The sequence below is a fragment of the Dermacentor andersoni genome, chromosome 1, assembly GCF_023375885.2.
Source record: "Dermacentor andersoni chromosome 1, qqDerAnde1_hic_scaffold, whole genome shotgun sequence".
Taxonomy (NCBI): domain Eukaryota; kingdom Metazoa; phylum Arthropoda; class Arachnida; order Ixodida; family Ixodidae; genus Dermacentor; species Dermacentor andersoni.
Genome location: NC_092814.1, coordinates 13,947,474 through 13,963,138, shown reverse-complemented (window position 1 = coordinate 13,963,138; position 15,665 = coordinate 13,947,474). Strand labels below are relative to the sequence as shown.

Here is a 15,665-nt window from a genome sequence, read left to right as displayed (position 1 = left end):
TGCACGAAAACACATGGAAAAATTGGGATTTAGTAATTATCGGCAATACTTCCATTGAAGGCAGAAAAGTGAAAGTTTCGCAACGCATTACGTTTAAGATTCTCTCCATTTTAACGAATGTCAACCGTCTCGTGCGCTTTTGCTTTAGGAGACTGGCAAACAGATGAGCAGCGTTATGACACTCTGGAAAGCTTCAATGAGTAACTTTCTAGAAAGGCTGTAATGAACCTACACACAATAAACATATATCGCTCGTCACTCAGAACATTGCCTCGTACTTGAAATAAATATAAACACCGTGCCTCACATATTTATCGAGGATGCCGGGGGAAAACTAAATGCCGTGTATAACGCAGAAAAATTGGGAGAAAGCAGCCATTTAGTAACTGTTTTCAGAGCACACAAGCAACCTGCACAGTGCAAGTTTTCGGAACACGTCTCCAGAAAGTGGTCCTCATTTTTCAAAATACCAAATGTCTGCTGTTGTTTCTCCTTTCAGCAAACAGGTAATAGTGCAGCCCTTGTTTACAAACAGGCTGAAAATGAAATCTTCAAAGTCAGAAGTGACACGTGCCTTCAGAAAAATTCAATTCAGTGTTCTACTGGCATTGAAATGGCTCTGCACGTTCTACCAAGGTCATTTTTAACGAGCATCTGCGCTAAGTCATGATTACACAATAAAATTCGACAGTTATACCTTTAAGAAGTTTGATTATCTTTTGATAATGATACAATACTCAGACTGCAACGCTATGGAGGCTACCTCTGGACAGAGATTAAATAGATCCAGCATTTGATAATTTAACGATGTCATGCTGCAAGGCACACCAGTCGTTGAGCTCGGCTGATGATTCTCTATCGGAACTTCCACCTCGCCCGAAGGTGAAATGTAGCAAGCTGATTGTGTTTTCGAATACGGAAACAGCGGTGCCAAAAACCTGGGCATGATGCAACTTGCGCAAGCTGACGTCGCTTAGGACACAAAAGACGATCTTCGCCGTCCGAGCAGGGGAGTAAAGAAAAGCATTACTTATGTGCTTACTCTTAAGAAAGACAATTTAGCTTCAGTTGTAGTTCTGCTCGACTTTCGTGCGTGCAGCCGAAAGTGCCCGCTTTGAAAAGTGCGTGTGTGGGGGGGGGGGGGGGGGGGCAAACGACATACTTTACCCCCCCCCCACATTTGAAAGTGGGGGGGGGGATCAAGTGGCCCCCCTGCCTCCCCGGTAAATGCGCCTATGCTAAGGTAGACAAATCAACCAATTTCAACACTTTAGAAAAAATTGGCAGTGGCTTAGCTCGGCTATGCCAGGATATACGTAGCGAAAACTAAAGTATAGCATGGTTAGCCTTGGTTAATCTTGATCGCAAGTGCAGGTTAGTCTGGTTGTCTAGCTATGTTGCGGCGTTTAGCCAGTCGTTCGGCGCGCTGTTCGTCTGTTTCCTAGGCGATTCGTTTCCTCTTCATCTCGTTCCGATGTCGATTGCAGGCCTCCTCCTGCTTATCAGAATTGTCGCCGTCCATACTGCCGCCTCAACTGTGGTTGCGGCGCACGCGAGCTCTCCTTTTCAGTCCTCCGACATGCGACGCAGCTGGCGAAGCGAGCGGAGGCGAGCCCAACGAGGAACGCGGTGTGGCGTCATACCAAACGGTGGCGGAAGAAAGGCGCGGCGCTGCGCAGAGGCGCAACACATGTGGCTCGGTACTACCTGTGGCGCATGCGCAGTAGTGACTACGGAACGAGAGAGAGAGAGAAATATCCGCGGCGAGGCGCGCGTTGTGATGTAATGTGCTTCCTCGGAGCACCGCCACAGCGAAATCGCAAGTTCGCGCCCAGTAAAGCTCTCGCTTTAAAATTGCCAGTCAGTTTGAGAATTCCAACGCATGTCGAAAATTGGTTTGTGTGCAAACAGTGAACATTTCAATTAAAACGCCGAGTAGTTTGCTCGCGCAGGTAATGTGATGTGACTTCATTGAAACTTTTAGCCACAATTCTTAGCAGATTACCTGACGAACTGTCTTGATTCGTACGACAGACTAAAATAGTGCCGGTACACACCGCACTTTGAAGGAAAAAAAAGTTTGTTAAGGGACGCAGCAAAAGCACATAAAAGCTTTTTATGCGAGAATGTGTGACAAACATGGAAAAATGAGAATAAATTAGCTATAGCTATTAAAAAAGTAAAAAGAATGAAGAACGAGTTAGGGAATTTGATGCATTGGTAGGAAAACAAACGTTCCCATATAAGGAAATAACGTGGATGTGCCTTTTTTTTTACTTTCTTGCCCTTTTGATCCTGGATACCCGGCGCAGGTGCACAGACATTCACAACGCGAGCGTATCCTGGTCGCCGTGTAAATAGTGCTAGGTCCTTCTTGCTCGCCCGATTCCCAACAGCTGATCAGGTGTCAGCAGACAGTGCTAGATATTGTAGTCAGAAGCATTTTTTCTTGCATTCCTTGTTATGTACTTATTTACTTCTTTAATTGTTAATAAATAAATAAACAACCATATACAACATATAGAAGGTAGAGAATGGATCCCGTTAGAGGTTCAGGCCATTTGCTTCATTTTCCAAGGTATTCCGTTTAATACGTTGTCCCGTGGGGAGTCCTAGTGTCAGCCAGAGCTATAGTTTACAGAGCACTCGGTAAACGCCAGCTCATTATTGGGCAACCAGCGAACAGTGAAAATAACAACTCGTGTTGCAACCTATTTCGCAAGCCCGTCTAGCGAAGATGTTCTGACTAGACGTGTTATTAGCAGGCGAGAATCAAAAGCAATGGCACTGATGGCATGCATGATAACAGTACAAAACAATATGCGCGAGGCAGTGTAATGCAGAATGCGTCACTCTTCCTGCAGATATCATCACCCGAAAATCTACTCCCGTAGCAATGCAAGACTACGCTATTTCATCATCATCAGCCTATATTTACGACCACTGTGAGACGAAGCCCTCTCCCGGCGATCTCTAATTACCCCTGCCTTGTGCCAGCTGATTCCAATTTGTGCCTGCATGTTGGCTAATTTCATCACTCCACCTAATTTTCCGCCCTCCTGGACTGCGCTTCCCTTGGCATCGATTCTGTAACCTTAATGGTCGGTTATCTGCCCTACGCATTACGTGGCCTGCCCAGCTCCATTTTTTTTACTCCTAATGTCAACTACAGTATATCCCCGTTTGCTCGCTGATCCACACCGCTCTGTTCCTGCCTCTTAACGCTACGCCTAACATTCTTCGTTCCATTGCTCTTTGCGCGGTCCTTAACTTGTTTTCAAGCTTCTTTGTTAACCTGCTAGGTTCTGCCCCATCTGTTAGCACTGCTAGAATGCAGTGGTTGCACACTTTTCAACGAAAGTGGTCAGCTCCCAGTCAGGATTTTGTCATTTCTGCCATATGGACTCCAACCCATGTTTATCCTACAGTAAATTTCCTTCTGATGATCAAGGTCCCCTGTGAGTAATTGACCAACACACACGTACTCCTGCAGAGACTCTAAAGGCTGACTAGCGATCGTGAATTCTTTTTTCCCTTGCCAGGCTATTGAACATTACGTTTCTCGTCTGCATAATAATCTTCCACCACACTGTTGCACTTTCTCGGTTAAGGTCCTCAATCATTTGTTGCAATTCATCCCCAGTGTTGCTGAACAGGACAGTATCACCTGTAAACCGATGCTTCTTGAGATATTAACCGTTGATCCTAACTTCTAAGCCTTCCTGAGTACCTGAACCTAAATAAATATTTATTTTCCCCATTTCTTATTTATTTTCTTAAAGTCCCCAAGAACAGCTTTACGCCTTATTATTGCTGCACTTGTGTTACATAAAGAACATAAAACCGAAAAACACAACAGAATATCTCAAACAACAGTGGCACAAAGTGCAACAAAACATTGAATTATTCAGAGACAGAAGTCAGATAATGAGCAAATAGTAGAACTGAACATATCAAGATCATCGCGCAAGTTGTCTTGTTGTGTAGAAAGACCTGTTATAGCGTTAGAGGTGCAAGAGGAATTCACCCAGAACATGTTAGGATTACCCAGGTTAGGGCGAGGCAAGCAGAAGGTTATATTTCCGCCTTATTTCCAGGGGTCTAATATTAAACATGCGCAGTACACGCTCATAGGCATAAAATACACGGCGTCCGAGAAATCGATCGTACAGGATGCGAATGAAACGTCGCTGAACACGTTCAATATAGTCCCGGAGTATTTTGAGAATAAAAGCATTTTGTTCCAAGATTAATGTCTCGCATGAAGCTCCATCACGGAAATTGGAAATCTGAAACAATCACTCCGTAAAATCAAAACAATTAAGATTATCCATTGAAACGGCGCAAGCATTCTTCAAAACCTCGCGAATAAAGCACAGCGACAACCTTATATATACCAGCTTCAGTTAATGTGTTATAGTGCAAACCTGCAGGCAAACATTACTGACCACCTAGGTAGCTTTTTCTGTATGCTGACACACGCGAATGCAATTGGCTAAGGCACGAAATCCCTATTTACTAAAATAAAACAGCAGTGGGTTCACTGTTTAGCCCTAAAAATCCGTTCTCGCACGTAACTTTTGCGTTATCAATCTCGCACGAGAGCTGGGCGTCCTTCTCGCCTGCCTGTCGCCATTCCAAACTAGCAACACCTATTCTACGGGTGTTACGACAGCGGCCCTGCAAAGGTGCTTTGCGCAAAAATTGAGTTGTAAGAGATTGTGTGAATAAAGTCGAACGCCTCTAAATACAGTTGCGTTCACAGCGAAACGAATTGTATAGCGAAGCATTTGTGTGTGTCCCCAACAAATTTGTTTCACACGGACGCATTGCGGACGCCTGTACGCCTAGGTTGCTTTACGGGGCTGAGCTGCATTGTTCACTCAAACAAGAACACGTAGAGTGAGCGACTGGTTTCATCTCGTGAATTTGTTAAATAATGGTTTATTTTCGCTGAATGTGCTTATCTATTGCAACTGCCTCGTGGTGACCTGTATAACCGACAAGTTTGGAGGCCCCAAGTACTTGTTGATAGCGCTTTTACAGCCACACATTCTGCACATACTTGCTGCCAAGTGACAGTGGAGGCAGGCCTTTTTTGTTATTCATCTTAAACAGCAGAGTGCTCTGTGTCTGAGGCAGCGCTGCATTTTCTTTGTTTTGAGCGCTTTTTCATGAAATGAGGCACTGTAATATTGTTCGTCGCTCCTTGTAAAAATATTGCCAGCTTTGCATTCTCCAGAATGAAAATGATCCACTGAACTGGACTTTGCGTGCCGGCGCATGCATGACATGCGCACCCAAAGTGGCGAATTTCCACTGCAGCCCATCGAGGAGCTCTCCCGAAAACTGCTTCAGGTGCAACAAGCCGAGGGGTACTCACGCCACTGGTAGCACTTCGGCGCACGTTCAGTCGCGCACCAGCCCTGGTCGTGAAGCTGCCCCCGCGCGTCAGCTCCGCGAGTGCCACACGTGACGGCAGCACGTGGTTGAGCAGCGCCGCCTGGCGCGCCGCGCGCCCGGCGCTCCACGAACCGAGCAGCTCGGGCGACGTCAGCTCCAGGCTCTCGTCCGCCGGCAGGAACAGCGTGTACGCGCCTGCGCCATGCCATGTGTTGGGCGAGGGGCTTCACAATGGCGCAGTGCTTAAAGCGCTGGGCTCGATGGACATTTCATGCATTTCCAGCGTTTAAATCGAATAGGGTTAAAAAGAAAAACAGAAGCGGCAGTCCTACCTCTCCTCTTTTTCTATTTCTTTTAAGCGGTGTAAATCCACGGAATTTAGAATAGCGTATGTGAGCCTTAAGTATTCACATAAAGAAATGGGATTGTGTCCGCATTCTCCAAACGTTATCGCGTGTTTGTGGCCTACGGACGCTATATTAACGTACTTGGCGCAATAAACGCGTGTATACGCTAAGAAATAACACAGTCAAACGCAAAGGCGCTCGCATGCACGCACACAGACGCATTCTAAATGGGCGCGTGGAATGAATACGCCGACATGACATACTCATGACGGTCAAACATGACAGCACCGGCATCTCCCGCATCAGCACAGGAATCGTCGCTGCTCTGTCGTCGATGGCGACTAGAAAGCTTCCGCATCCTGCCGTCTCAAAACAAAAATGATGAGCCCGATCAGTTTCTGCGATCGCTTCGCGATTGTGGCGTTCGTAGGCCTCACGAGATGCGTTGGGAAAAAAACTGCGGAGTACATGACAAAGAAATGACACGTTTGAGCTTATCGTTTGCTTTCTTTGGATCACGTGACGAACCACAAGTGTCCGCTTACGTTCCCGTACATTAAACCAACAAGTATTAAAAGACTCTGTTTAAACGAAAGTCTTGCAGTCAAACACACCGTTAAATAATGCATATTGCTTGCGCTGAAAGTATGTAACGGCTTGTCCGGCTCTCACCGGTACGCGTACACCATATTATGAAACATGTTCAAGCGGAATTCGAGCGGCAGGCGTTACTTTCTAGGCAAAAATAATTATCCCAAAGCTGCCCGTATGGACGGCATACTGGTGGGCGAAAAATATGTTTGCCATCCACCACCATTCGAATGCGGTCGCCATGGCCACAACTGAATATGGCAACCTCATGCACCTGAGATGAAAACCATATTTACAGCCACCACGGGAGACGAGCACCGTGTCTGCCTTCATTTCTTGTGGTCCCGTCCGTTCGGGCAGCTTTCCGAAGAGTAATCACAAACGTGCCAAATTGAAGACCTTGTTGGAAGCCCAGAATTGCTACTTCAACAAGGCGGAAGAGAAACTAAGGAAAAAAAAAACGTAAGGTTTACGCGACGTGGCTTGAAATTATTCACATGGAGACATTCAATGCAGTTTATTTAATTATTGGCCAAAGACATTTCAACGGCCTACTGCTTCGCTTGCGGCGCTATTTCGTGCTCCGACAAGAAGTGGACAAGGAAAATGCACTTAACCTGGAACCACAGTCGGTCCCACACCGAAAAACCAGATATAAATTCGAGAATTTTATTTTTACAGTTAGAATTTGAACCATTGAAACGATTGATTGCATTGTACCGTCGTAGGTTGGCCGCGTTTTCGGCTCCACGACATTCATCATCATCCTGCCGCGCTTGCGCTGAGCTTCCTGGGCGCAATGTTCATCCGTGGCACGAGCACAACGCCGTGGTTCACACTGCTGTCTCTGTTCTCGTCGTTGCTCGCATGCACGCTGCTATTCGGGAGTCCTCGCCATCCCTAGCACGGTCACAACACAAATGCAGTGCCTTGCTAGCGGGCCCTCTCTCTCTATATATGTATGTAATGTGCTGACGTCAGGTCCGATATTACAAACTGTGCTGTCACAAACCTGGGGCAATACAACGTAAAGTTATTCCAAACCTTTCTATTCCCCTTCTGCAATCATCCTTCCGCGCTTGCTCAAAAACGTTTTTAGACCTTTCCCTCCTCGCCTGTCTGTCATGCAGCGTCACGAATACCGCGCTAGCTCCCAATCTGACATCACGTGTGCTTAGTGATTATGCATGAATTGACCAACCAAAAAAAATAATTGCTTCTGATTCGACGCCGTTTCGTCATTAACCCTCTGCTATTGGTCAAAAGGTTTCAGGCTGCACGCACTTCACCTGTCTGCCATTAGACGTCACAGAACCCCGTAAACTCATTGCGTCAAAGTTACGTGTACGCGATCTTCATCATCATCATCATCATCATCATCAGCCTGGTTAGGCCCACTGCAGGGCAAAGGCCTCTCCCATACTTCTCCAACTACCCCGGTCATGTACTAATTGTGGCCATGTTGTCCCTGCAAACTTCTTAATCTCATCCGCCCACCTAACTTTCTGCCGCCCCCTGCTACGCTTCCCTTCCCTTGGAATCCCGTCCGTAACCCTGAATGACAATCGGTTATCTTCCCTCCTTATTACATGTCCTCCCCATGCCCATTTCTTTTTCTTGATTTCAACTAAGACGTCATTATCTCGCGTTTGTTCCCTCACCTAATCTGCTATTTTCTTATCCCTTAACGTTACACCCATCATTATTCTTTCCATGTCTCGTTGCGTCCTCCTCAATTTAACTAGACCCTTTTCGTAAGCCTCCAAGTTTCTGCCCCGTACGTGAGTACTGGTAAGACACAGCTATTATACACTTTTCTCTTGAGGGATAATGGCAACCTGCTGTTCATGATCTGAGAATGCCTGCCAAACGCTCCCCAGCCCATTCTTATTCTTCTGATTATTTCAGTCTCATGATCCGGATCCGCGGTCACTACCTGTCCTAAGTAGATGGATTCCCTTACCACTTCCAGTGCCTCGCTACCTATCGTAAACTGCTGTTCTCTTCCGAGACTGTGAAACATTACTTTAGTTTTCTGCAGATTAATTTTAGACCCACCCTTCTGCTTTGCCTCTCCAGGTCAGTGAGCATGCATTGCAAGTGGTCCCCTGAGTTACTAAGCGAAGCAATATCATCAGCGAATTGCAAGTTACTAAGGTATTCTCCATTAACTCGTATCCCCAATTCTTCCCAATCCGGGTCTCTGAATCACTCCTGTAAAGACGCTGTGAATAGCATTGGAGAAATCGTATCTCCCTGCCTGACGCCTTTCTTTATTGGGATTTTGTTGCTTTCTTTATGGAGGACTACGGGGGCTCTGGAGGCGCTATAGATATCTGTCAGTATTTTTACGTACGGCTCGTCTACAACCTGATTCCGTAATGCCTCCATAACTGCTGAGGTTTCGACTGAATCAAACGCTTTCTCGTAATCAAAGAAAGCTATATATAAGGGTTGGTTATATTCCGCACATTTCTCTATCACTTGATTGATAGTCTGAATATGGTCTATTGTGGAGTAGCCTTTACGGAATCCTGCCTGGTCCTTTGGTTGACGGAGGTCTAAGGTGTTCCTGATTCTATTTGCGATTACCTTAGTAAATACTTTGCAGGTAACGGACAGTAAGCTGATCGGTCTATAATTTTTCAAGTTTTTGACGTCCCCTTTCTTATGAATTAGGATTTATGTTATTGTTCTTCCAAGATTCCGGTACTCTCGAAGTCATGAGGCATTGCGTATACAGGGTGGCCAGTTTTTCTAGAACAATCTGCCCACCATCCTTCAACAAATCTGCTGTTACCTAATCCTACCCAGCTGCCTTCCCCCTTTGCATAGCTCCCAATGCTTTCTTTACTTCTTCCGGCGTTACTTGTGGGATTTCAAATTCGTCTAGACTATTCTCTCTCTCGTTATCGTCGTGGGTGCCACTGCTACTGTATAAATCTCTATAGAACTCCTCAGCCACTTGAACTACCTCATCCATATTAATAATGATATTGCCGGCTTTGTCTCTTAACGCATACATCTGATTCTTGCCTATTCCTAGTTTCTTCACTGCTTTTAGGCTTCCTCCGTTCCTGAGAGCATGTTCAATTCTATCCCTATTATACTTCCTTATGTCAGCTGTCTTACGCTTGTTGATTAACTTGGAAAGTTCTGCCAGTTCTATTCTGGCTGTACGGTTAGAGGCTTTCATACACTGCGTTTCTTGATCAGATCTTTCGTCTCCTGGGATAGCTTACTGGCATCCTCTCTAACGGAGTTACCACCGATTTCTTCAACACTAAAGTCATCTTCCTGAGTTAAAGACGAATAACTGTTTTGCAGCTTGATCTGGAATTCCTGTATTTTCCCGCTTACCGCTAACTCATTGATCGCGTGTATGCGATAAAGATGCGTTAATATGCCTAGCAAAACTGGATTTTTGCTTGGGCGCTATAACGTAAAACTGTTCCAAACTTTTCTAGTCCAATTCTGCAATCAGCTTACCGGGATTGGTCAAGAACTGTTTTGTACCCCCCCCCCCTCACCTCTTATTTCTGATTCGACACCTTTTTGCCGTTAGCCCTCGGCTATTGGTCAAAAGTTTTCGGGTTGCACCCACTTCACCTGCCTCTTACACGACGTCACAAAACCGCAAAACCTTACCGCGTCAAAGTGACGCGTACGCGTTAAAGATACAATAATATGCTGAACAAAACTTAATTTTCTTCTCAAAAGCCGCAGGTTGCCCCGTTCCGAAAGGAATAAAAGATGGCTGCCGCCGATCACTCCGGCACTGGCTGTTCGCCCCTGCCGGATAGCATGGGCTTATTTGCGTGTAATAAAACCTTTTGCGTGGCCGTGTAACGTTTTCGAGAACTTTTGGCACGCTTACGACCTCGTTCTGCCAACTCTTCTTTGCTGGGGTTCCGTTTTAGCGTCATTCTTAAGCTTCCGTTGCATACCAGCGCGATTTTCGACGAGCCACCGCAAGCTAAATAAGGGAAAGCGGACCAATCGCCGACGCCGGCACCACCCTCTTCGTCCGTTTATCTATTTTCAGCGCGTTGGCTCGGCCCCATCGAAACCCTCTCCACTTGAGCGAGCTTCTCGCCTCTTGTCAGCCAATTAGATAAGAAGAACCGCTCAATGTAGGCAATGTTATTCGTTTTGAAAGCAACGAAAAGTCAACTCCTATAAACGAGGGGAGTGTCGTTTTATTGGACTGTTCAGGCAACGCTGCGGGTCACGGCCCAATGCTTGCGTCGGCGCTTACGTAAATTTGACGTCATGAGATTGGAATAAAAACATATAGGAATAGTTTTACGTTATAGGGCCCCTGCAGTTTAGTTAAAATTTTATAGGGGTATTGACGTCACGCCCTCTGTTACAAGCGGAAGTCGTTATGAATCTTCTGTGCTTCCCATTGTGAACGACCCCCTCAGCATCCATCATATTGACACGACACGTGCTTTATGCTTTTCCTTATTGAAACGACCTATGTGGTTTGCACTGTATATGGGCTTTGAAAGGATATGCACACTTTTAGCTTCAATTTCAGCCTACAATTGCACTAGCTCCAGGATCGGCCCACGAAGACGTTATTTTTGCCCACGCACACGACAAATGCCTTGGGGGGGGGGGGGGCAGATGCATACGGTGCTGTAAAAAAGTTAAGACCAAGGTAGCGAAAAAGAGACAGGTAGCGAACAAGGGACTCGGCCAGAGAGGCCTTGTTCACTTAAAAAGAACTGTTGATTCACAAACGCAACAAGGAGAGCCCTCTCGGACTGTGCCACTAGGAGCCAAACGTTGGCGCGGTCGCCCACCATACAGATACAAGCAAAATAAACCTTACCGTCGTGACCAGTGAGACTGATGAGCTCGATTTCGGTGATGCCCAGGCGATCGAGGAACCGACCTGCTCCCAGGCTGTCGGCCACCTGGCGCAGCGATCGATTACCGAGGCTGGTCACTGCAGCCGAGCTGACCGGGCTGCATCCATCCATCTGGTGGTGGTGTGTCGAAGGCCCTTTGTGAATCTTTCTTTTTCCCGTCTTGGCAAGCTGATCGAGCGACCCGTAGACTGGCCGCTTGCCCCCACTGTCGTCGGACACGTCCGCCTCTTCCTCGGACTGCAGCGGCCCGAAGGCTGCGGACCTCGGCGGCTGCAGTGCCATGTCCAGCGCTTCGTCAATAGCCTGTGCAGGGAGGTAGCGATTTCTGGGAAAGCCAGCCGGAGGCTGGATTTGGGCGAAGTTGGGGCCGTTCGGGTGAATGTGGTCCAGCAGCTCGGTGGGCAGCCAAACGTAGAACGCCGGTATGTCATCCGCGGCGCGGCCTTTCTTGGCCTTTGCGCGTGCAGCTAGCACAGGCTGCCAACCACCGTCCTCGACGCGCGGCTTGCTCAGCTGGGCCGATGCCGCGATCGCCGTCGCTGCGAGCATCCACAGTGCGTTCATCGCGGTGGCCGGTTCGCGGGTGCCGCCGCCGTCGGAGCCGCCGCTTCTTAAGCTGCGTGGGGCGAGGAGGACGCCCACGTGACCCGCCCGCATTCGAGGGGCTTCTGGATTGCCGGTGTTTCCGGCACACGAACGTTGGCCACATTCTCGCTAGGGCCCCGCAAAATTCCGGTCCCCCCAATTTTTCTCCCTTGTGCTTGTGGGTGGAGCCAGATAAAACAGATGCATAGAATGGCAAACAATTTCATCAGTCAATGCTGCTCTCTCGCTTGGTGCTGTGCAGAGAAGTGGCAGACACTCCCTTCTGAAAAAAAAAAAAAAAATCTCGGTGAGAACCAGTGCCGGTTGCGGTGTATATCACCGCTATTTATTTTGCTCAGCTTGTGTGGTTTCGTTATTCTGAGGCGTAAAACTCCAATAACACAGACTATGTATTTATGTGAGCCGTAGACGAAAAAGTACCGAAAACAAATGAACATCAGGTATGTGGACGACGAGGCCACTTCAGTGGCTCGCAGTTTCTCCGCGGAGGATCACAACAGCGATGCTTAGCGGCACAATGGCGAAACAGGCATCTTTGCGGTCAAATAGATGCAGCCCCGTCAAGCAGATCGCGTGAGGGTGAAAACTTTGTTTGAATTGAGGTAATGAATTCTTATTCCGGAGATTAACGGCTGCCGAGATTGGCGCCGAGCCTTTCTGTGTACGTATTCCCTACAACAGGCTTACCAGATTTTTAGCAATTAATACCATTGCTAAATACTACGATGCTCATGGTCTCGAGGAGGCGCTTGAACACATCTTGTGCGACTGTCCTCAACACAATGTGCAGAGGCAAAAGCTTTCGTCTGCGCTAGCTTGTGTCAACGAGAGACCACAATCAGAACTAAATATTTTATAATACTCACCTCACGAGCAGCAGTGGTCTACAAAGGCATTGTTGCAGTTTTTAAGGATAACAAACCTGCACACGCGACTCTGGGAGTGCCAACTGTTATCCTGGTCTGTGAACAACATGTAGTGATTGTGTTTCCTGCAACCTCCCCCCGTGGAGGGTCGCAAACCAATTTTTTTCTCTAGTTAACCTTTCCTGTATTTCATTTCGCTCTCTCGGGTTTTTATCAGAAATCAGTGTTCGCTTTCAGCCTTCAACCAATTTGAAAAATCTGGCACGTCACAGGAAAACGCTGAAAAACTAAGTTTCCCCTATAGCCTATCCTCATGTTTCCAATATTGTGCAATGTTTGTTACAAAGAACAAGTTGGACACAGTTTCATTGCACCTGTCAGCTTTCTTATGCGCTAAACGTCGCATACACTCCTTTTTCTGGACCGTTCGCGGCTAACACCACAGTAACAAAAAAAGTTCGAACGCATTCTATCAGCGCGGGACACTGACATGACCCGTATTGTGCATAGAAAACGCCTGCTTCGGCGGGATCTACATAAGTTGTACAAGGCAACTGCCGCGCTAGTTCTTTCACTGGTGGCATTTAGTTGCTGACTTTGAGGTCGCGGGTTCGATGCCGGTCGCCAGGTAGACAACATTAACCCTTATTCCGATGTGCCCAACGCGGAGTCGCTATGCCTGTGGTTTTCACACGTAAACTCCAGAATTTAGTGAAATTTAAATGATTTCTGCTGGCACATGGCCACAGAAACCGGCTCACCTATTTCTTACGATAACACTTCACCTTCAGATTGTTTTCTTTCTTGTGGATTGTTGGTAAGAACGGTGTGGCTCTAGTATTGCTTAGGGTAATAAATCTCCGCTCACTTGGTTACAATTTGAAAGGCAAAACATTCGTAGTGGCATGAGTCAGTCATAGCGTTGAAAAAGAAATCTCAAGCAGAAAAGCCACCTTGTTGTTGTTGTTGTTATTGTTGTTGCTCTTTTTATTGTTGTTGTTGTTTTGAGCCCATTTCACCGCCTTTTCCCTCTGTGAGTGTGCAGCGTCGAGCGACTATGAATGGACAGCTACTGAGACACCACCAAGAGATGGCGTGATGACATAATTGAGGCACAGTGATCGATTCTAGGCGAAATAGGTGTGTCGCTCATATAAAGCTCTGTGTATCTGCGAAGATAGCAACTTGCGTAAAGAATATATTCTGCACCTAATTGTGCCCATCATGCAGCCTCCCTAACAATAAAAGTCTTTAGACCTCGGGATTAAAAAAACGAAATTTGGTCGACAAGAGCGCTGGGGAAGTGACAGTTGAAGTGAATATTCTTCCATATAGCGACGCCCATATCGCGTCCCTGTATTCTTGGCTTAGTTGGAACGGCGCAAGCAACTTTACCTTACCCGCGAATTCCTTGCTTGGGAAACTCGGGTGCCCTTTCAACGTTACCGGTTGTCATGGCATCCGAGCACATGCAGGCATCGTGGCACACACGAGGAACGCATGAGATGCATGCACCCTTCACCCTCAATCGGTCCAGCAGATGGTTGGTGACAGCCAATGCTGAGAAATGCACAGGCAGAGATTCCAGCTCCGCTACGCTGCAAGTTACGCGCCTGAAATGGTGTTGATTGTCTGTATGCGCAATGGCATGCACGACGTCACGATGGTTTCCTGACTATTTTACCAACTCACTCTTGAACTTCCTTAATTTGTGCAAGCATGTTTGTGGACAAAGCAACTGTTCTTGCGATGTCTGTTTCTCGAACCTCGACCGGCGTTACTAATGGGTAGCGTGGTGTTATCGGCGGGTTGTAGCCGTCCGGTAGACCATGGTGACAAGGCAGGGACGAGACGATTTATAGTGCGAAACTTGCACTGTTTATTCATTGGTCACCCGCCGTGGTTGCTCAGTGGCTACGGTGTTAGGCTGCTGAGCACGAGGTCGTGGAATCGAATCCCAGCCAGGGCGGCCGCATTTCGATGGGGGCGATATGCGAAAGCACCCGTTTACTTAGATTTAAGTGCACGTTAAAGAACCCCAGATGGTCGAAATTTCCGGAGTCCTCCACTACGGCGTGCCTCATAATCACAAAGTGGTTTTGGCACGTAAAACCCCATAATTTAATTTTTTTTATCCATTGGTTGGTGAATGATATAGAAGAAGAGAATGAATGAAGTTTAAAAGGTACATTGCGCGGCCCCTTAAACAGGCCCATAAAATCGTAGGCGGGATCTTACTCACGTCAACGTCACGTGACATGCACTGAGTCTGGTCGGGGACAGGCGGCTGATCCCTTTTCCCAGGTGACGTTGCACGTGCTTGCATCCTCTGTCGGGAACCCACGGAGTCTGGTCGGGGATGGGCTGCCAATCCTTTCTCCCGGGTGATGTTTACACGTGCTTGCCTCCTCTGGCGGTTATCCGCGGGGCCTGTTTGGTTCTCGGAAAGCGTTCTCCCCTAGAGTTGGGCAGTTCGCGGAAAGGGTTCTCCCCTTGGTCGCACACACACAAAGGGGTCTGTCATCACCGCGGTGCGCCTGCCAGACCGGCAACCACTCGAAACAACCATAGCAAATTAGAAATCCATCCTCCCTTTCTATTAGGCATAGTCTTTGAGCATCCTTTTTGCCCAGGGTGTTACACGCCAACCGTAACAGCATCTCCGGCGAGGGAGGAAGATCGCGACGCGTAGGGGCCAGCAGCCACTGGGGGAGGCATCGGCGTTTCAGCAGCAGAATTTCCCTCCGGAGTGACGAACCCTTGGTTCGTAGCTGGTAGATTCCTGGGAGTCATTCATCAGTCCTCGTTGAGCTCTTGTGTGCCTTTTCTCCTTGGTCCACTCCGGTGAAACTGGATTTGCAAACTGGTCTCGCAACTTTTCGTCTCCTGTTTGGCCAAGCAATCACTCCAGAACAGAGCCGGACCCACAACCACAAAGTAAGCGAGCACAAGACCACCCTCCCCCAAGACCC

The 15,665-nt window shown here is 47.5% G+C and overlaps 1 protein-coding gene across 1 annotated transcript in view; it reads right to left on the bottom strand.

Annotated features, from left to right (window-relative positions):
* The window catches only part of LOC126544005 (periostin-like), a 45,682-nt gene extending 33,304 nt beyond the window's left edge, over positions 1–12,378 (bottom strand). The window contains exons 1-2 of the mRNA XM_050191184.3: positions 11,182–12,378; positions 5,384–5,598 (exon numbers count right to left, since the gene is read on the bottom strand). Coding sequence (XP_050047141.2) covers positions 5,384–5,598; positions 11,182–11,878 — 912 coding nt within the window. The 5' untranslated portion in view covers positions 11,879–12,378. The remainder of the gene's footprint in view (positions 1–5,383; positions 5,599–11,181) is intronic.
* Positions 12,379–15,665: the final 3,287 nt, after the last annotated feature.